The sequence below is a fragment of the Rhinopithecus bieti genome, unplaced genomic scaffold, assembly GCF_001698545.2.
Source record: "Rhinopithecus bieti isolate Rb0 unplaced genomic scaffold, ASM169854v2 scaffold_20150, whole genome shotgun sequence".
Classification (NCBI taxonomy): domain Eukaryota; kingdom Metazoa; phylum Chordata; class Mammalia; order Primates; family Cercopithecidae; genus Rhinopithecus; species Rhinopithecus bieti.
Genome location: NW_016810565.1, coordinates 3,139,678 through 3,160,701, shown reverse-complemented (window position 1 = coordinate 3,160,701; position 21,024 = coordinate 3,139,678). Strand labels below are relative to the sequence as shown.

Here is a 21,024-nt window from a genome sequence, read left to right as displayed (position 1 = left end):
GCTGTCCACAGCTCTCCACTGTAATCCAAATACTTTGCCAGTGCACTAATCTCTTTGGAGATAAAATTCATTAGTGTGTTACTAAATGTTAATTTTCTTTTGCAGAAAATACAGTACCGTGTCTTAATTAATTATTAATATTTAAAATATTTCATTCCTTAACTCTCCTTCATTTGCTTTGCCCACAGCGTATTCAGTTCCTTTTTTTGGCAGGATTCTGCAGAATGTGTCTCACCCGCTACTGAGATTGTTCAGCCTCTGATGTATTTGTATTGATTTGTTTCTGGTGGTAGCTTGTCCTGAAATGTGTGTAGAAAGCAAGTGTTATATGATAAAATTGTTGTGTAGTGCGTGCTGTGTAGAGTTCAGAGGAAACCAGACTCAGTGACTAACGATGCCAGAAAATGCGAGTGACCAGCCATGGTTCAGACGGCAGGCAGTGGTGCTGTTTCTCTTTTGTGGCCTCTTAGACTTCTGTTGCCCTAAGATTCCGTTTTATTGGGAACCCATTTTTCCACCTGGTCTTTCTTGACAGGGTTTTTTTCTATTTTAAACAGTTTCTAAATAAAGTTCTCTATTTCAAGAGTGAAAAAAAAAAAAACCACACACACACAAATTAGCTGGGCATGGTGGTGCGTGCCTGTAGTCCCAGCTTCTTGGGAGGCTGAGGCAGGAGAATGGCTTGAACCCGGAGGCGGAGCTTGCAGTGAGCCGACATGGTGCCACTGCACTCCAGCCTGGCGACAGAGTGAGACTCCGTCTCAAAAGAAAAAAAAAAACAAAAACAAAACAAAAATTAGCTGGGTGTGATGGTGCATGCCTGTGGTCCCAACTACTTGAGGGGCTGAGGCAGGAGGATTGCTTGAGCCCCGAATGTCAAGTGAGCCATGTCGCCACAACACTCTAGCCTGGGTGACAGAGTGAGACCCTATCTCAAGAAAACAAAACCAAAGGACTTGGCATGGTGGCTCACGCCTGTAATCCCAACACTTTGGGAGGCTAAGGCGGGTGGATCACCTGAGATCAGGAGTTTGAGACCAGCCTGACCAACATGCTGAAACCCATCTCTACTAAAAATGTATAATTAGCTGGGCGTGGTGGCACATGCCCATAATCCCAGCTACTTGGGAGGCTTAGGAGAATCACTTGAACCCCGGAGACGGAGGTTGCAGTGAGCCAAGGTTGTACCATTGCACTGCAGCCTGGGCAATAAGTGTGAAACTCTGTCTTAAAACAAAAAAAAATTGTATTGAAATAGATTGCTGAGTAAAAAATGAAACCTTTCTTTCACAGAATGTCGTTCATGAGCTAAGAATAACCAATCAGGTGATCTACTTGAATCCGCCAATTGAAGAGTGCAGATACAAGCTGTATCAGGAAATGTTTGCCTGGAAGATGGTTGTACTGTCTCTACCCAGGATCCAGAGTCAGAGGTACCAGGTAAGCCTTCAGCGACTTGAAGCACACTCCTCTGACCAGGCTTCTCATGAGCTCGTGACACCACTTCTTCATGGTGCTTCTTTAAATAAGCTCTTGATGTTGTTTACAAACTCCAGACATCCCAGGGGAAAGTTAGGGAGGCTTTTTGTGCCCTGACCTTTTTTTCCAACTAGTAACTTGGCATTTGTAGCTTGGTGTCAGTAGTCTCTTTGAACTTCTGTCCATGAGCTTCTTTGGGAATCTCAATTCCTGCTTCTCCCTCTCCTCCCCACTCCCCACTTTTTATTAGGGGAATTTTAAAACATACACAAAAGTTGAGGGAATCAAGAGTCCCCCACCACACAGCTTTATCAATATGTGGCCAATGTTATTTATATTTTCTTCCCTACCTCTCCACCCCTACCAGATTATCTTAAAGCAAATCTCAGATATAATATACTCTTGGTAAATTTTTAGAGCAAAAGGAAAGCTCAAAAGACCATTTAGTCCCCAGTGTCACTTCTAAACAGAACCAGTGGCTTTCAAATAAAAAGATGGCACAACTTCTGCTATTGCAGACTCTTCCAGAATTTGGTGATCTTGTGAAGACATTATCCCTTTTCTTAACTTTGAACATAAACTCAGGTCTTTTAGGATTTTTTTTGAGGTAGTTAATTGCCTATGGCTAAAATCATGGTCGTGTTTCACCTAATGCTGGGCACTGTCCAGCTAATCAGAACCAAGCTCTGGATATTGGCTTCTGCCCTTCAAGGAGTCCACATACAATCCTTAGCGTCTTTCTCGTCATGCTTCTGTTTTTAACCAGCCTTGTTTCTATTTGCATCATTCTCTTGCTTATCTCCAAACTTAACAAACTAAAGCCAGCAGTCTCCTTGTTCCCTAGAGCCCGCCCCTCACTCTTGTTCAGCTGTTCTTCCCTCTCTTCTGGGTCTTCCTTCAGTACCTCAACGGGACCCCATGTCCCCTGCAATCTTCATAAGGAAGCTCCCTCTCAGGCACTCAGCCAGCCTCCTCCAGCACTGCTCTGTGTGATCACCTGCGGTCCCGCCCTGCTGACTAGTGGGCTTCTCTGTCCTTTCCTCACCTCTTAACTGCAGGATTTGATGAAGGCTGCCTCCTGCGTGATGCACTGGACTCTTCAGAACACCGTGCCTCCTGGTTCTCCTCCCACTTCAGTGGCTAGTCTCCTTTATTGGTTCCTCTTTTGCCTTCCCCTTAAACTCCCTCTAAATGTTCCATTCCCTCTCCACTCCTATGCACTGTCTTTGTGGTCTCATCTAGTCTTACTGACTTTAAATGCCACCTGCAAGCTGACAGCTCTGTGTTCGTATCTCCAGCTGACCTTTCTCCCGACTCCAGGCTTGTCTGGCCAGCTGCCAGCATGACATCTCCACTTGGCTGTCTGGGAGTGGCGTCACACTGAGCACCTCTTGAGCCCTACCTCCCCAAGTTTGATCTTTCCTCAGTCTTTCACTTCCCATCCTTCAGCTCATTCAGGCCAAAAATCGTGGTATTGTCCTTGACTCCCATTGTGTGTCTCTTGAGAATGAATGCTGAGCCGTTTCACTGGACCCACTCCGTACAAGGTACCATCACCTCTCACCTGAATTATTAATGTTCCCTCCTATCTCTTCTCTCTGCCTTTGCCTCCCTAAAATCTGTTTTCAACACAGCAGCCAAAGCAAGTCTTAGATTCTAAGTCAATCCTGACACTCTTTTCGGAGCCGTTGAATGACTTCCTACCTCGCTCATCATGAAAACCCAAGCCCCAGCGGCTTGCTGGGCCCCATGTAATGTACTGCTTATTGTTTCTGTGACTTAGCTGCTGCTGCTGCTTCTTCCTTCACTGGCTCTGCCCCGTCACATTGCAGTCTTGCTGGTCCTCAAACATGCTGGTAGACTCTTGGCCCTACGCCTTCACATTTGTTGATCTCAACTCAAAATCCTTGGCAGCAAATATTCACAACTTACCCCTCCCCTCTTCCTGGTTTCTCGCAACTTTCCCCTTCTCAGCGAGGCCTTTCCTGACCTCACTATTGAAAAGGCAGCCTTCCCCGTGCTGCGCCCACACTCCCTCTCCTCCTCACTCTTGCTCCGTGTTCTCTCTCACCACCTGACATTCTGGCTGTTTTGCTTATTCCCTAATCGCGTCTCTCTTCCCATAGAGTGTAAGTAAGCAGGGATCTTTTTATTTGCTTTTTGTACCTAGAATAGTGTCTAGCACATAACAGGCACTCAGATAGTTAAAATGAGCAAATGGCTTCGCGCACTCTTCAGCTGTTTTTGCGTTGCCACATTTCTCTGTTGTCATTAATGTGTCTTGTATTGGTTTGGTGAGTTAAATATAAGTAGGCTTTCTGGTTACTTGTTGTCAGGGTAAGTGGATGTTACCCCTTAAATGCCATTTTGGCCATGAGCTTTTTTCCAGTTCATTTTAATTAAGTAAAAGGTGACACTTAGATTACCGCTTTCATATACACTACTTGCATTCATTTCGGCTTTGGTTGGCTAGGTGGGTGTACATTATGAATTGACTGAGGAAGAGAAATTCTATCGGAATGCTTTAACACGGATGCCTGATGGCCCTGTTGCCCTGGAAGAGTCGTATTCTGCTGTCATGGGCATTGTAACTGAAGTTGAGCAATATGTCAAGGTAAGAAACTCCTAATTTCATTCAAATATACATATGGTCTATTCTAGACACTTAAGAGTACAAGATATAAAGAACATGGAGCTAAAAGGTCTTGACTGTATGTATGGTTCGCTAGATTCTATTTGCTCTTTCAAAGCAGAGAGTAAATGATAGGATACATCTTTTGGTGTTTTAACCATGACGTTCGAGAATAGTAAGTTTTATTCTTTTTTGATATGAAAATTCTGAGAATCTCGAGTGAGAATTTCTCTAACAGTGGTGAAAGACATGAACCTTCTTAATGGAAAATGTGAACATAAGAGGTGCTAATACTCTACAAAATGAAAACTCAAACTATTATTTAACTGTGTTATTCATTTGCAGGTTTGGCTTCAGTATCAGTGTTTATGGGATATGCAAGCTGAAAACATCTATAACAGACTTGGAGAAGATCTCAACAAATGGCAGGCTCTCCTGGTCCAAATAAGGAAGGCCAGAGGAACCTTTGACAATGCAGAAACCAAGAAAGAGTTTGGACCAGTAGTTATAGATTATGGCAAGGTGAGCCCTGCTGTCTGGTTGAAAGGTATCAAGGGCAGTGTAAAAGCAGTATTTCTGTTAGACTGATACTCATATGAAGGATAAACATGCCAGCAGGAAAGAGCTGATGATGTGTTGTGTGCTGTTTCACCCTCAGGTACAATCTAAGGTGAACTTGAAATACGACTCTTGGCATAAGGAGGTTCTTAGCAAATTTGGGCAGATGCTAGGATCAAACATGACGGAATTCCATTCCCAGATCTCAAAGGTGAGGACATAAGATTCTGCCTCTGTAACCAGTCTACTGGTAAACCCCGGCTCTGTGATGAAATGCTCCCCTCTCTCTGAACAGTCCCGCCAAGAGTTGGAGCAGCACTCAGTAGACACGGCCAGCACCTCCGATGCAGTGACCTTCATCACCTACGTGCAGTCTTTGAAACGGAAGATCAAGCAGTTTGAGAAGCAAGTTGAGGTGAGCTCTATGAATATTTAAAATTTTTCAGCAGGGCGCCGTGGCTCACGCCTGTAATCCCAGCACTTTGGGAGGCCGAGGCGGGCGAATCACAAGGTCAGGAAATCAAGACCATCCTGGCTAACACGGTAAAACCCCATCTCTACTAAAAATACAAAAAATTAGCTGGGTGTGGTGGCGGGTGCCTGTAGTCCCAGCTACTCGGGAGGCTGAGGCAGGAGAATGGTGTGAACCTGACAGGCGGAGCTTGCAGTGAGCCGAGATAGCGCCACTGTACTCCAGCCTGGGCAATAGAGCAAGACTGTCTCCAAAAAAATAAATAAAAATAAAAAATCACACTAGATCTCTAGTTTAATTTGGCTTCTATAGTGTTTTGCGTTCTGAGAGAATGACCTGACTCAACCCTTAAGACACTCTTTTCTTAGTATGGCCCACAGATCATCTCTATGACAACAGGCTGATGTGCTTGTTAAAACTCAGTGCAGGCCAGGCGCGGTGGCTCACGCCTGTGATCCCAGCACTTTGGGAGTCTGAGGTGGGCAGATCACCTGAAGTCAGGAGTTGGAGACCAGCCTGGCCAATATAGTAAAACCCCATCTCTACTAAAGATATACAAAAAAATTACCTGAGTGTGGTGGCACGTGCCTGTAGTCCCAGCTACTCAGGAGGCTGAGGCAGCAGAATCGCTTGAAGCTGGGAGGTGGAGGTTGCAGTGAGCCGAGATCGTGCCACTGCACTCCAGCGTGGGTGACAGAGCAAGACTCCATCTCAAAAAGCTAAATAAATATGAAAAACTCAGTGCTGATACTTGGCATGTAGGTTTTTCTGTTTTTTGTTGTTGTTGTTGTTTTCCGAGATGGATTCTCGCTCTGTCACCTAGGTTGGGGTACAGTGGTGCAATCTCAGCTCACTGCAACCTCTGCCTCCCAGGTTCAAGCAGTTCTCCTGCCTCAGCCTCCCAAGTAGCTGGGATTACAGGCACCCACCACCATGCCCAACTAATTTTTGTATTTTTAGTAGAGACGTGGTTTCTCCATGTTGGCCAGGGTGGTCTTGAACTCCTGGCCTCAGGTGATCTGCCCGCCTTGACCTCCCAAAGTGCTGGGATTACAGGCGTGAGCCACCATGCCCGGCCAAGTATCCTTTTAATAACTTGGAATAAAGGGTGAAGCCCAGCTCTACCTTGCTTTGTATCCTGTCTGGGGCCATCCGGATGCAGTGGAGTGCAGCACCCAGACTAGCTGCAGTGGGCTCTCAGAGGAAGTTGCCCTCTGGCCACGATGTCTTAGGATGAATGGTTTTAGGAGAAGAGCACATGTATTGATCTTGTGTGTTTTGTTTTGTTTGAGGCAGCATCTCACCTGTCACCCAGGCTGGAGTGCAGTGGCAGGATCCTAGCTCACTGCAGCCTCAATCTCCTGGACTCAAACAAACCTCCCACCTCAGCCTCTTGAGTAGCTGGGGTTACAGATACATGCCACCATGCCCGGCTGATTTTTTTCTTTTTAAGTAGAGACAACGTCCTGCCATGTTGCCCAGGCTGGTCTTAAACTCCTGGACTCAAGCAATCCACCCACCTCAGCCTCCCAAAGTGCTGGGATTACAGGCGAGAACCACTGTGTCCGGCCAATCTTGCATGTTTTATAACTATCAAGTGCCTTCTCTTTTGTGGGGCTCTAATTAATAATTTCTGTCATTATTATAGAAGAAAAAATTTGATTTATTTGTTAACTCTCAAAGCTCTACCGCAATGGCCAGCGCTTACTGGAAAAGCAAAGATTCCAGTTTCCACCTTCCTGGCTTTATATTGACAACATCGAGGGAGAGTGGGGAGCCTTCAATGACATCATGCGGCGAAAGGACTCTGCCATTCAGCAGCAGGTGGCAAACCTGCAAATGAAGATTGTCCAGGAGGATCGGGCCGTGGAAAGCCGCACCACCGACCTGCTGACCGACTGGGAGAAGACCAAGCCTGTCACAGTAAGTCCCGCCTGTTGGAGACCCAGGAGACTCCTCACCCAGCAGTGTGATTTGGTGACTTTCTTTCAAGCCTAAAAGTCCTTGCTCTGACTGAGCTTTCCAGTACTGAAGCCTCTTTTCCTTTTTGTAGTTAAAAAAGCAGATGGAGATAGTAAATGTGAAAATATGAAGCCCAACTTAGACTTCTTGTTACCCAGAATGGCATTCAGGAGCTGGTTTTGAGGGTTAAAGTTTTTCTGTTCTTAGATCATTCGTTCTCTTATGTAGATATGGACAGAAATTATAATTTAATTTCCTATAGACAAAGGCCAAGCTTCCCACTGCTGCTGCTAGTTAATTTGATTTTGGATGGATGGTCTCTGTTTTTGCCAGTGCTGCTGGTGGATTGTGGGGAGGCAAGTTCTGTTGCCATCATTACCATAGCCATTAAACCTGCCACCACTGAGAAACTGCCACGTCCACTCTTCTTCATGCATTCAAGTATTTATTGAGCACCGACTGTGTTCCAGGCGTTGTTCTAGGTCGTGGCGGTATAGCAGTGAGTGAACAGGACAAGAGCCTCCTACCTTCATGGAATCACGCTCAGTGGGAGAGAGAAAAAATGAGCCAGAAGAGACAGGCAAGGCAGGTGGTGGTGCTGCTGCGACAGAAGCAGATGAGAGGGCGCTGGCTTGGTGGCTACTGCTGTGCCTGGGAGGGTGGTGTGGAAGGGGGCTGGCAACTTGTGCTGACAGCGGAGGCGATAGTAGGTGACAGTGTGTTTGGTTTACTGGGAGTGAAATTCAAAATTGTATGTATTTTATGTTCTGCTCCCTTTGTTACTTGTATTGGTGGTTTCCTAAGGGCGCATGAAATTATCTGGAGAGCATGTAAATGCAAATGCCTGGGCCCTCTCCTCTCTACATGCTGATCCAGTTGGGTTATCGTGGGTCCCAGGCGAGTGGTTTGTTTTCTTTCTAATTTTCAAATTTTTAAATTTTTATTTATTTAGGGAATATAAGCATAGAAAAGACAAATGGAAAAGATGTGAACATATTTTGAATATTAATCTGTTTTTCTCATTTGGGGATGTAAGTTTCCTATCGTAGGCCTAATGACAGATTGAGCCTTCCACAAAGATCTGCTGGTGAATGTCCCATCCTGCCCGCTTCCCTGCTGCTGGGCCCCTCCCTGCGGGTTCTACTGTGTGCTTAGTTTTTAATTTTGATTTGATGGTCTCTGCTTTTGCCAATGCTGCTGTTGCTGCTAGGTTATGAGTGCTTGTTCCAGTGGAGGAGTTGAGTAGTAATAGCAAGATTCTGGTCATCAAAATTTGAATATTTCTTATCATCTCACCTTGGTGCCAGTAATGTGTTAGAGTTAAAAAAAATTTTTTTTTTTTTGAAACAGACTCTTACTCTGTCCCCCAGGCTGGAGTGCAGTGGCGTGATTTCAGCTCACTGCAAGCCCCACCTCCTGGGTTCACACCATTCTCCTGCCTCAGCCTCCCGAGTAGCTGGGACTACAGGCGCCTGCTACCACCCCTGGCAAATTTTTTATATTTTTTACTAGAGACAGGGTTTCACTGTGTTAGCCAGGATGGTCTCGATCTCCTGACCTCGTGATCCGCCCACCTCGGCCTCACAAAGTGCTGGGATTACAGGCATGAGCCACTGCACCCGGCCAAAAAATTTTTTTGAGGCAGAGTCTCACTATGTCGTCCAGGCTGGAGTGCAGTGATGTGGTCATAGCTCATCGAAGCCTCTGTTTCCTGGGATCAAGTGTTGTAGCTGGGACTACAGGCGCGCCCCACCGTACCCAGCTTACTGTTTATTTTTAGTAGAGATGAAGTCCCAGGCTGGTCTGAAACTCCTGAACTCAAGCAGTCTTCCCGCCTTCACCTCCCAAAGTGATAGGATTACAGGCGTGAGCCACCGCGTCCAGCCTCAGTACAATGTTTTTTGATATCTTGCCTTAGTAGAAAACAGCAATATTTCGTACACCTCTCAACAGTTATTAAAATGAAAAGGAAGTATGCCAACAGTAGTGTTAATGCTGAAGTAGAGTCTGTTTCTGGCAATTTCTCATTCTTCTCTTAGCTGGGGGACTGATGTAACAACTGTGTTCTCTGGGGAGGATATGGCTGGCAGGCCCCGGAGCTTTGTCCTCTTGTATCACTGGGGATGTGCACTTGAGACCGAGTCTGTGCTGCCTCTTCTCCCACCTTCCAGAGTACTGAGGAAGACAATGGCTAAATCAAGAGATGCTCCACCATTCTATTTTATGTAAAATATTGATGTAAAAATTAAATTCACTGCTGTACACGCATCCAAAGTGGACATCTTGTTGAATGTTTCCTTATGAAGATGTGTGCAAAGAATCTGAAATGTCCAGAAGCCCTGCAGACTGCGTGCGCCATCTTAAAGCCTAAATGCTCATCTCTCCTGAGACGTTGTGCTCCAATTCTCTGTGCTCTGCTTTCAGGGCAATCTTCGCCCAGAAGAGGCACTTCAGGCTCTCACCATATATGAAGGGAAGTTTGGTAGGCTGAAGGACGACAGAGAGAAGTGTGCAAAGGCCAAGGAGGCGCTGGAATTGACAGATACTGGGCTTCTCAGTGGCAGTGAAGAGCGTGTGCAGGTATGAACCATTGGGGAGGGGTGGAGAGTCCCGCTCCCTACCCGGACTCTGCCATTGACTTTGTTCATCTCTGGGGCCCTGCCAGATTCTGGGGCCATTTCTGTTTCCAAAGTCAACTGCTTTACTACTGTCAATCACAGGTGGCCTTAGAAGAATTACAGGACCTCAAAGGCGTTTGGTCAGAACTTTCTAAGGTTTGGGAGCAAATCGATCAGATGAAGGAGCAACCCTGGGTTTCAGTACAGCCTCGAAAGGTATATCTCATATCGGTGTTTGTGTATGTCTATTTTAACAGTTACAGACCTTATTTAGGAACGTGACAAGCCAAGTTCGTGTATTTGTATTGTGAGTTCATAAGATGTCACTTAATGTCCTGCATGTCATTTACATTATTCGTCATTTACATATTGTAAAACTTATTTTGAAGCCATTTTTTAAAGAAATATTTCACCATTTAAAGAAATGCTGGCAAGCTAAATAGCATCTTATGTTTCTCTCTACAGCTTCGACAAAATTTGGATGCTCTCCTGAACCAGCTGAAAAGCTTCCCTGCCCGGTTGCGACAGTATGCGTCCTATGAGTTTGTTCAGAGGCTTCTGAAAGGTTACATGAAGGTAGGTGGCCAGTGTCGCACGGTGATGAGTGTCCGTCAGAAACGCACCTGCACAGACACTTCGTGTACTTTCTCCACAGGTAAACATGCTGGTGATTGAACTGAAATCCGAAGCACTTAAAGACCGCCATTGGAAACAGCTCATGAAAAGGCTTCATGTTAATTGGGTTGTTTCTGAGCTAACCCTTGGCCAAATCTGGGATGTTGACTTGCAGAAAAATGAAGCTATTGTCAAGGATGTACTGCTTGTGGCACAAGGGGAGATGGCTTTGGAAGAATTTTTGAAGCAGGCAAGTAATAAGACTGAACGGCTGCTTTTACGTTTTGTTCCGGGCTGTTACATAGATCTGAGCTATGTAAAAATGGAGCCTTGTCATCTGTGGTCCTTTTGGTTCTCATAGTGCTTGGTCCCTTGTGCAACTAGTGGATGCCCGCATATTGATAACATGCATCTTTCTGGTTTGAATTCAGATAAGAGAAGTGTGGAATACTTATGAACTGGACTTGGTTAACTATCAGAACAAGTGCCGCTTGATCCGCGGCTGGGATGACCTCTTCAACAAGGTCAAAGAGCACATCAACAGCGTCTCGGCCATGAAGCTCTCTCCATATTACAAGGTGCTGTCGCTGGGGAAGGAAGCTCGCCCTCCCCACCAGTGGTCTCCCACACTTTCACTGTAATACCTTTTCACTGACAGTTACTAGGTACCTGGTTTTTATTTTATTTTTTGAGACAGGGTCTCACTCTGTCTTCCACGCTGGAGTGCAGTGGTACGAACACAGCTCACTGCTGCAGCCTTGACTTCCTGGGCTCAAGTGATCCTCCCACCTCAGCCTCCAGGTAGTTGGGACCACAGGCACATGCCACCATGCTGGGCTAACTTTTTATTTTTTGTAGAGATAGTATCTCACTATATTGCCCAGGCTGGTCTCAAACTCATGGGCTTAAGCAGTCCTCCTGCATCAGCCTCCTGAAGTGCCAGGATTACAGGCGTGAGTCACCACAGCCAGCCAATACTTGTTTTTTTGTTTACTTGCTTTTTTTTTTTTTTTTTTTTGAGGTAGAGTCTCGCTCTCACCCAGGCTGGAGTGCAGTGGCACCATCTCGGCTCACTGCAACCTCTGCGTGCGGGTTGAAGTGATTCTCCTGCCTCAGCCTCCCAAGTAGCTGGGATTACAGCTACACACCACCATACCTGGCTAATTTTTATATTTTCGGTCGAGACAGGGTTTCACCATGTTGGCCAGGCTAGTCTCAAACTCCTGACCTCAAGTGATCCACCCGCCTCGGCCTCCCAAAGTGCTGGGATTATAGGTGTGAGCCACCCGCACCCGTCTACTTGTTTTTTACAATGTGAATGAGATTACTTCGTAAGATCCTGATCTACATTTTTCAGTGAGTTTTGGCATATCTGTGAGTAAAAGGGTTAGCAGTTTACCTCTGCCCTCTTGTCTGTCCACCAGGTTTTTGAAGAGGATGCACTCAGCTGGGAAGATAAGCTGAACAGGATCATGGCTCTCTTTGATGTGTGGATTGATGTGCAGAGGCGGTGGGTCTACCTGGAAGGTATCTTCACAGGCAGTGCAGATATCAAGCACCTGCTGCCAGTGGAAACCCAGCGGTTTCAGAGGTATGGCCTCCAGCCAGAGAGCCAAATTTGCCAGCAGCTGGTAACTACTCTACACAAAGGCTGACGCATGTTTTAATTTCATTTGTAGCATCAGCACTGAGTTTTTGGCTCTAATGAAAAAAGTGTCCAAGTCTCCCCTTGTTATGGATGTTCTGAATATCCAGGGAGTACAGAGGTCTCTGGAAAGATTGGCAGACTTGCTAGGAAAGATCCAGAAAGCATTGGGAGAATATCTGGAAAGAGAGCGGTCATCTTTCCCCAGGTAAGATCCTTGCTTTGACTTGGCCTGGAGTCAAGCTGAATTTCAGTTGTGCATTTTTCCAGCTATCTTCTTTCCCTTCTGGGGCTCTGTTTATTAGTTTTCACATCAAGGATTTTGTTAGCCAATAATACATATAATGATTACCATTCCCTTCCCTGTCATGCAGTGATTACTAATTGTACCTACCTTGGATCTTTTAAATCGTCCTACCTTGGATTTCCTAAATCCTTAATTTAACTATCATCTACCCTCCAAGGCAGCTTGCATTGCATCTCCTCAGTGTTTATCTCGGGCAGTTTTCTTTTCTTTTTTTTTTTTTTGAGATGGAGTCTTGCTCTGTCGCCCAGGATGGAGCGCATGGTGCAATCTCAGCTCACTGCAACCTCCTCCTACCAGGGTCAAGTAATTCTCTTGCCTCTGCTTCCTAAGTAGCTGGGATTACAGGTGCCCACCACCACACCCAACTAATTTTTGTATTTTTAGTAGAGATGGAGTTTCGCCATGTTGGTCAGACTTGTCTGGAACTCCTGACTTCAGGTGATTTGCTCGCCTCGGCCTCCCAAAGTGCTGGGATTACAGGCATGAGCCACCGCACCCAGCCTCTGACAGTTTTCTGAGTGGCATCTTTTCCTTTCAGAATAGTATGCTTAGGCTGAATTGGACAGATTTTTTAAAAAATTAGTTAATAGGCTGGGCGTGGTGGCTCACGCCTGTAATTTCAGCACTTTGGGAGGCCGAGGCGGGCAGATCACCTGAGGTCAGGAGTTGAGGATCAGCCTGGACAACATGGTGAAACCCTGTCTCTACAAAAATACAAAAGTTAGCCAGGCATGATGGCGGCTGCCTGTAATCCCAGGTACTCGGGAGGCCGTGGCGGGAGAATCGCTTGAATCCGGGAGGCAGAGGTTGTAGTGAGCCGAGATGGCGCCACTGCACTCCAGCCAGGGTGACAGAGCAAGACTCCATCTCAAAAAAAAAAAAAAAAGTTAATAAAATGACTTACTAAGGCAGATGACATGAAATTATTTGCATTCATTGAATTCCTCTTACTTCAAGATCTTGTTAGGAAAGTGTGTATCTTTTGCCAAGGACTGGAAGAAATTTCGATGTGATTGAATTTGGGCTGGAGATTGCCACCACCAGCCACATCTTCTTTCCCTTCCTGCAGTTTGAAATTTTGCCTTGATTCACCTTATATGTGTATATCATATTTTAGCAACTTGAGTGTTATTTTAATTTTAGATTCTATTTTGTGGGTGATGAAGATTTGCTTGAAATCATTGGAAACAGCAAGAATGTCGCTAAATTACAGAAACATTTCAAGAAGATGTTTGCTGGAGTTTCGAGCATCATCCTGAACGAGGATAATTCCGTTGTTTTGGGTATTTCATCTCGGGAAGGAGAGGAGGTAAATTTCTGTTTGTAACTTTTTTTTTTTTTAAGACAGAGTCTCGCTCTGCCACCCAGGCTGGAGTGCAGTGGCCGGATCTCAGCTCACTGCAAGCTCCGTCTCCCAGGTTTACGCCATTCTCCTGCCTCAGCTTCCTGAGTAGCTGGGACTACAGGCGCCCACCACCTCGCCTGGCTAGTTTTTTGTATTTTTTTAGTAGAGACGGGGTTTCACCATGTTAGCCAGGATGGTCTCGATCTCCTGACCTCGTGATCCGCCCGTCTCGGCCTCCCAAAGTGCTGGGATTACAGGCTTGAGCCACCGCGCCCGGCCTCTGTTTGTAACTTTTAAAACTTCTCTCACATTTTTGCGCACCTCATTTAAAATTGTTACTTTAATTTTATTTCTTCACTTATTTCAGGTTCTGTTTAAAACTCCTGTGTCAATTACTGAGCATCCCAAAATCAACGAGTGGCTCACGCTGGTAGAGAAGGAGATGAGGGTCACCCTGGCCAAACTGCTTGCTGAGTCTGTTACGGAAGTTGAGATTTTTGGTAAAGCAACTTCAATTGACCCAAACACCTACATCACTTGGATTGATAAATACCAGGTAATCTATGGTAGAAGTGAGTGGGCTCATGGTGAAAACGCGGCCCAATCCTTAAAATGATCTTTTGGGATCTTGTTCCTGTGTCTTTCAGGCCCAGCTTGTGGTTTTGTCAGCCCAGATAGCCTGGTCTGAGAATGTGGAGACCGCACTGAGCAGCATGGGCGGAGGCGGAGACGCCGCGCCTTTGCACTCCGTGCTGAGCAATGTGGAGGTCACCCTCAATGTGTTAGCAGACTCTGTCCTCATGGAGCAGCCCCCACTCCGAAGGCGGAAGCTAGAACACTTGGTTAGTCTCGCATCTGACTCCTTCCTTACCAGTTAGACTCTTACACCCTCGACCACGCAGTTAAGTCGAAATCATCCTTGAAAAAGGTTTCAGATAGTATCAAGGAGAACAGTGGACGGTGTACAGATATCCTCTGAGGGTGGGCATTTGGCTCCCTGTCCCTATTGAAAGGTAATCTCAGGGGCATGCGGGGGTTACATGACATCACGGTAGAGAGGAAGGGATCAATCTTGGTCAGGATCTCTTGCTCTTTCCCGTCATCTCCCCAGAGAGGTGGCCACAGCAGTGCTAAGCTGCATGGCGTGGGCAGTGCCTGCTCCGAGCCCCATGGTGGCACATGGCAGACTCTTAGGACAGACATCAGAAAGCTAGTCTTCCATCATGTTTTAGGATAGTTGCAGAATTTTAAAATATTTAAAGCCAGGTGTTTCTGTTTGTTTTTGCTGCAGCTCTGGGTTCTGTGTAATACCATCTCATGAGTAACATTTCTCTCATCTCTGAAAGTGAATTTGCCTTTGGGAACATTTACTGAAAGCCATTGTTACTGGACCTAGAACCTCAATTTCAGTTTAACAGTCCACAAGCCCAAAGAATGCACTGTATTGCTTTAGTGTAGATGAACTTTTAAAGTGACTGTCTTTCTTCAGATTACAGAGTTGGTTCACCAGAGAGACGTTACAAGGTCCTTGATCAAAAGCAAGATTGACAACGCCAAATCTTTTGAATGGCTCAGCCAGATGCGATTTTACTTTGACCCTAAGCAAACTGATGTGTTACAGCAGTTGTCAATTCAAATGGCAAATGCCAAATTTAACTATGGCTTTGAGTACCTGGGTGTTCAGGACAAACTGGTCCAGACCCCCCTCACTGACCGCTGCTATTTGACGATGACACAAGCCTTGGAGGCCAGGCTGGGGGGTTCCCCATTTGGTAAGTTCTTCCACAGATCTGGACAGATGGAATCATGTATTAAAGTGTTTGAAGATAAAGCTAATGATTTGAATGTACTACTTTTTTTTTTTTTTTTAGAGACGGGGTTTCACTGTGTTGGCCACGATGGTCTCGATCTCCTGACCCGGTGATCCACCCGTCTCGGCCTCCCAAAGTGCTGGGATTACAGGCTTGAGCCACCGTGCCCGGTTGAATGTACTTCTTTTTTTTTTTTTGAGATGGAGTCTGTGTCACCCAGGCTGGAGTACAGTGGTGTGATCTTGGCTCACTGCACACTCCACCTCCAGGTTCAAGCCATTCTTCTGCCTCAGTCTCCTGAGTAGCTGGGATAATAGGCATGCGCCATCACTCCAGGCTAATTTTTATATTTTTAGTAGAGACAGGGTTTCACCATGTTGGCCAGGCTGGCCTCGAACTCTTGACCTGGTGACCCACTCACCTCGGCCTCCCAAAGTGCTGGGATTACAGGCGTGAGCCACCACGCTCGGCCCGAATGTACTTCTTAATTATGTGGTGTGTACATTCTAAAGTCTTAAATTTGTTTGCATTTATTACTACTTTGATTTTTTTTTGAGACGGAGTCTTGCTCTGTCGCCCAGGCTGGAGTACACTGGTGCAACCTTGGCTCACTGCAACCTCCACCTCCTGGGTTCAAACTGTCTCCTGCCTCAGTCTCCCGAGTAGCTGGGACTATGGGCGTCCACCACCAAGCCCGACTAATTTTTGTATTTTTAGTAGAGATGGAGTTTCACCATGTTAGCCAGACTGGTCTCGAACTCCTGACCTCAGGCAGTCTGCCCGCCTCGGCCTCCCAAAGTGCTGGGGTTACAGGCGTGAGCCACCGCACCTGACCACTACTTGGATTTTTTAAATGAGTTGCTTTTTATAGTTATTTTAAAGCTAAAGATATGTTTTCAGTTAGGTAATGGACTCAAGCATTCTGTTGCTTTTCGTTAAACAGGACCTGCTGGAACTGGGAAAACAGAGTCTGTCAAAGCTCTTGGCCATCAGCTTGGACGGTTTGTTTTAGTTTTCAACTGTGATGAAACCTTTGATTTCCAGGTGAGACGCTTTATGGGATCCACCTTAAATCTAATGCCCTGCGGGGATCATTTGGGGAATATCAAGCTCGTACCTCTGTCAAAGCCATTTGTGTTGCAGCTCAGCATGGTTTATATGGCCTCCTGAGTCCTGTAGTAGCGAGAGGTGTTATTTTGAAGTGTTTGAGGTGTCCAGCATACATGCTTTGAAGTTGACTTTAGTTTCATGTTTTCAAAGTTAGATCTTCAGTGTAATATTTTTGTAAAATGTCAGTTTTTTGAAGACATTTGTAGTGCCTGTGTCTTGGAATAAGCACATGTTATGGAAGAGGTTTTATCTTTAATCGACAAAAGTGATAGAATAAAACAGTAGCTTTGTCATTGAGATTTTATTGGCACAGAAGGAAAGAAGGTATATACTTTTCATCTGTCATGATAATGGCAGTTGTTCATGAAGTAACTGCTGTGTGTGGGCACTGGGCCCCTCACCTGAGGTGTGACTCTAATTTATCCTTCACAACCACCATGGGAGGTAGGTAGTATTATTCCCATTTCAAAGATGGGGAGATATGCATTTCAAAAAGATGTGACTTGCCCAAGGCCAAACAGATCGTCAGAGTCAGGATTTGAGCCCCATGAAGCCAGCACTGAGGCAGGTGGTGTGGGAGTCTGCTCAGGCCACCATATCCAAGCAGCACAGGCTGTGTGGCTTAACAATAGAAATGTATTTCCTCACAGTTCTGGAGGCTGGGGAGTCCAAGATCAAGGTGCCAGTGGGGTTCAGTTCCCAGTGAGGGCCCTCTTCCTGGCTTGCAGATGGCTATTTTGTCCCCACAAGGCCTTTCCTCGGAATACAAGCATGGAGAGTGCTCTGGTTCCTCTTCCTCTTATAGGGGCACCAGTCCCATGGATAAGCGGCCCCGCCCCTCATGGCCTCATTTAACCTTAGTTACATCCTTACATGCTCTTTTGCTAAAGACAAACCCACTAGGGTTAAGGCATCAACATACTCATTTGTGGCAAGGGAGAGGGGGAGACAATTTAGGGCACAGCAGGTGGTTTTAGCTTCTTTCTTCCTCTCCTTTCCAGGCAATGGGCCGGATCTTTGTGGGCCTTTGCCAGGTGGGTGCCTGGGGCTGCTTTGACGAGTTCAACCGCCTGGAGGAGCGGATGCTCTCGGCTGTGTCCCAGCAGGTGCAGTGCATACAGGAAGCACTGCGCGAACATTCCAGCCCCAACTACGACAAGAGTAAGACACCTCTTCTTCAAAGATTGCTTAGAGAATGTAGAGGGAAATTCCCTTGTGAGCTGATTTTTTACCTCTTGGATTAGAAATAAGAATTTAGCTCACAGGAACTCACTATTATAGGCAGTATAGTGAGCCGTGGTTAAAGGCGGAAGGTAAGAAACCCAGGCCAGGCGTGGTGGCTCACGTGTGTAATCCCAGCACTTTGGGAGGTTGAGGCAAGCAGATCACTTGAGGTCAGGACTTCAAGACCAGTCTGGCCAACATGGTGAAACCCATCTCTACTGAAAATATAAAAATTAGCCTGGCGTGGTGGTGTACACCTATAATCCCAGCTACTCGGGAGGCTGAGGCAGGGAGAGTCCCTTGAACCCAGGAAACAGAGATTGTAGTGAACTGAGATCATGCCACGGCACTCCATCCTGGGCCACAGAGCAACACTGTTCCCCCCAAAAAACCCAGGACTGTTCTGCATCACAGCTTTCAGTCCTCATTCTAGGGCAGCAGCATAGAGGTTTCTATGTCCCAGGACAACCGAAAACCTGAGCAGTCCTTCCTCAGCCAGGCAGATGCCCCTGTGCTCCCTTAGAGCTTGTGTGTTCCCTCCATGGCCTTTGCCACGGGATGAGTGTGTCCTCTGGTGTGGGCCCTCGGTGCACCCTCTTCCTTCCCACATCGTCAGAGAGCCAGCCTCCCCAGCCACCTGACTGGCCAGTGTTCTGCCACCTGTCTTTAGAAACAAGCCCTTTATCACGATAGGAGCAGCCGTCAGAGAGGCCCCAGGGACCACTTCCCTTCCCAGTTCAACACAAAGTCCCAACATGTGGGGTCAGGGAGGGTGGGATGCTGAAGGAGGCAAACATTTGGGTATTGGGCAGGTGTGAAATTCTGTCTTAGGTATACACTGTAGTTTTTAATGTTTCCCTTTATTGCATAATAACAATTTGCCTTATGGAGAACTCCCCAGACCTCCTAAATAAAACGAAAGGAGTGTGGAAGAAAGCACAACACTTGCCTTTGTGATCAGTGGTCTCTTAAGGCGAGAATACACTTTGTTCCAGAGTGGCTCAGAGGTGCTTGGAGGTTTGGGGTTCTTTTTATTTTGTTGATGCCAGGAACAGGTAATTCCCATGATCTAAGCCAGTCAGTGTCGCAGCATTTATTCCTTTTTATTTTTGCACATTTGTGGACTGCATCTCTATCTCGAGTTCTCTGTGACACTCAGTGTTGTGTTGCCCAAATAAAATAGTGGTCTCTGCCTCTGGTGGCTTGACCTGGGACACGTGCACATGAGGTGCATGGGAATGGGTCCACCCAGGCTGGGAGAGCGTGGCTGGTGGTCCCTGAAGAAAGCCAGAGAGCAGCCCCCTAGGAAGCCTCTACTCCAGCTCCCTGGGAGAACGAGAGCTTTGTCTGTTGTTTTAGAGACACTTTAGAATGGGGTTTTTTTGTTTGTTTGTTTTTTAACATTTCTAGCCTTAACACTATCATCTCATTCTCAGCCTCTGCCCCCATTACTTGTGAGCTGCTGAACAAACAAGTCAAGGTGAGCCCGGACATGGCCATCTTCATCACCATGAATCCTGGCTACGCGGGCCGGTCTAACCTTCCTGACAACTTGAAGAAGCTGTTCCGGAGCCTGGCAATGACCAAGCCCGACCGGCAGTTAATCGCCCAGGTCATGCTGTACTCACAGGGCTTCCGCACTGCTGAAGTGCTTGCCAACAAAATCGTCCCATTTTTTAAGTAAGTAGCCTAGAATTCTTCATAATCATATTTCTTGCATGTGATAAATGTGCCTATTTAACCTTACAATTTTTATGTGTAATGATGGTACGTCTTTCAAAATATCCCTCTCTGATTTCTTGACACTTGACCCTATTATTGTTTAAAGTATACTGTTTTTAAAGAAAGCCTTTTTTTTTCTTATCTAGACTATGCGATGAGCAGCTCTCTTCCCAAAGCCATTATGACTTTGGTCTCCGGGCTCTGAAGAGTGTGCTGGTGAGCGCAGGCAACGTGAAGAGAGAGAGAATCCAGAAGATAAAGAGGGAGAAAGAGGAACGAGGGGAAGCAGTTGATGAAGGAGAAATTGCTGAAAATCTCCCTGAACAAGAGGTTCGCTACAAACGCTTTCATCATTCAAACCTTATACATTATTTAAATTTACCTTTTTAACATTTAAGCCATGACTTGTGGGTTCTTGTTGGGGTTCACATGTCTTGGGATGACTGGCATCGACTGGAATGTTGGCCCAGTGAGTTGAGTGCACGAATGTGGGCGAGTGGTGGTCGCACCCTTGGTTCACCAACAGTTACTGATCACGCACCTCCGGGGGATGCAGCGGGCGGCACTTAAGCCGTGCTCCACCGCTCACAGCCCAGCCCTCTCCCTGTAGATTCTGATACAGAGCGTCTGTGAGACGATGGTGCCGAAGCTGGTGGCAGAGGACATCCCGCTGCTCTTCAGCCTCCTGTCGGACGTGTTCCCTGGAGTCCAGTATCACAGGGGTGAGATGACTGCCCTTCGAGAAGAGCTGAAGAAAGTGTGTCAGGAGATGTATTTGACATATGGAGATGGAGAAGAAGTTGGTGGAATGTGGGTTGAAAAGGTAACTTGGATTGTTTCCTTGACCACTGCCCTCACAGACCCTGCTGGCCTTAGTGTCCAGTAATGACAACCGTGGGCCCTTTGAGGAAACTGTCCACAGAGGCTGTGGAGGTGCGTCATATGCTCTATGAAGATTTGCCCAAGGTCTATTCGAATTTTTTGTTGTTGTTGTTTAAATGAAGAGGAAACAATACTTAACCTGAAAATTTTACACGATACAGTTCAATTTCTGAAAATGTTAAGTGCATGACCATTTTGGAAAGTTGTTTATAGTGGTAAAAATTCTGCTTACAAGACTTTCTAGTGCCAGAGATGAACAGCCTAAATTGCTGATCAATATGTAGTTTACATTCTGTATTGGCTTCTTTCCTTACCCTATGTGATTCATTTAAGAAAAAGTTTATTAGGCCGGGCGCGGTGGCTCAAGCCTGTAATCCCAGCACTTTGGGAGGCCGAGACGGGCGGATCACAAGGTCAGGAGATCAAGACCATCCTGGCTAACCCGGTGAAACCCCGTCTCTACTAAAAAATACAAAAAACTAGCCGGGCGAGGTGGCAGGTGCCTGTAGTCCCAGCTACTCGGGAGGCTGAGGCAGGAGAATGGCGTAAACCCAAAAGGCGGAGCTTGCAGTGAGCCGAGATCCGGCCACTGCACTCCAGTTTGGGTGACAAAGCAAGACTCCGTCTCTAAAAAAAAAAAAA

The 21,024-nt window shown here is 46.3% G+C and overlaps 1 protein-coding gene across 1 annotated transcript in view; it reads left to right on the top strand.

Annotated features, from left to right (window-relative positions):
* DYNC1H1 (dynein cytoplasmic 1 heavy chain 1) overlaps window positions 1-21,024 on the top strand; it is a 96,042-nt gene that overhangs the window by 32,365 nt on the left and 42,653 nt on the right. Inside the window, exons 11-32 of the mRNA XM_017892252.1 lie at window positions 1,294-1,440; window positions 3,953-4,093; window positions 4,457-4,633; window positions 4,770-4,880; window positions 4,965-5,084; window positions 6,825-7,064; window positions 9,528-9,683; window positions 9,824-9,937; window positions 10,187-10,297; window positions 10,377-10,586; window positions 10,768-10,914; window positions 11,761-11,927; window positions 12,016-12,189; window positions 13,432-13,597; window positions 14,001-14,189; window positions 14,281-14,475; window positions 15,123-15,405; window positions 16,388-16,488; window positions 17,556-17,715; window positions 19,215-19,458; window positions 19,647-19,830; window positions 20,111-20,323. Of these exons, the coding sequence (XP_017747741.1) occupies window positions 1,294-1,440; window positions 3,953-4,093; window positions 4,457-4,633; window positions 4,770-4,880; window positions 4,965-5,084; window positions 6,825-7,064; window positions 9,528-9,683; window positions 9,824-9,937; window positions 10,187-10,297; window positions 10,377-10,586; window positions 10,768-10,914; window positions 11,761-11,927; window positions 12,016-12,189; window positions 13,432-13,597; window positions 14,001-14,189; window positions 14,281-14,475; window positions 15,123-15,405; window positions 16,388-16,488; window positions 17,556-17,715; window positions 19,215-19,458; window positions 19,647-19,830; window positions 20,111-20,323 (3,750 nt within the window). The remainder of the gene's footprint in view (window positions 1-1,293; window positions 1,441-3,952; window positions 4,094-4,456; window positions 4,634-4,769; window positions 4,881-4,964; window positions 5,085-6,824; window positions 7,065-9,527; window positions 9,684-9,823; window positions 9,938-10,186; window positions 10,298-10,376; window positions 10,587-10,767; window positions 10,915-11,760; window positions 11,928-12,015; window positions 12,190-13,431; window positions 13,598-14,000; window positions 14,190-14,280; window positions 14,476-15,122; window positions 15,406-16,387; window positions 16,489-17,555; window positions 17,716-19,214; window positions 19,459-19,646; window positions 19,831-20,110; window positions 20,324-21,024) is intronic.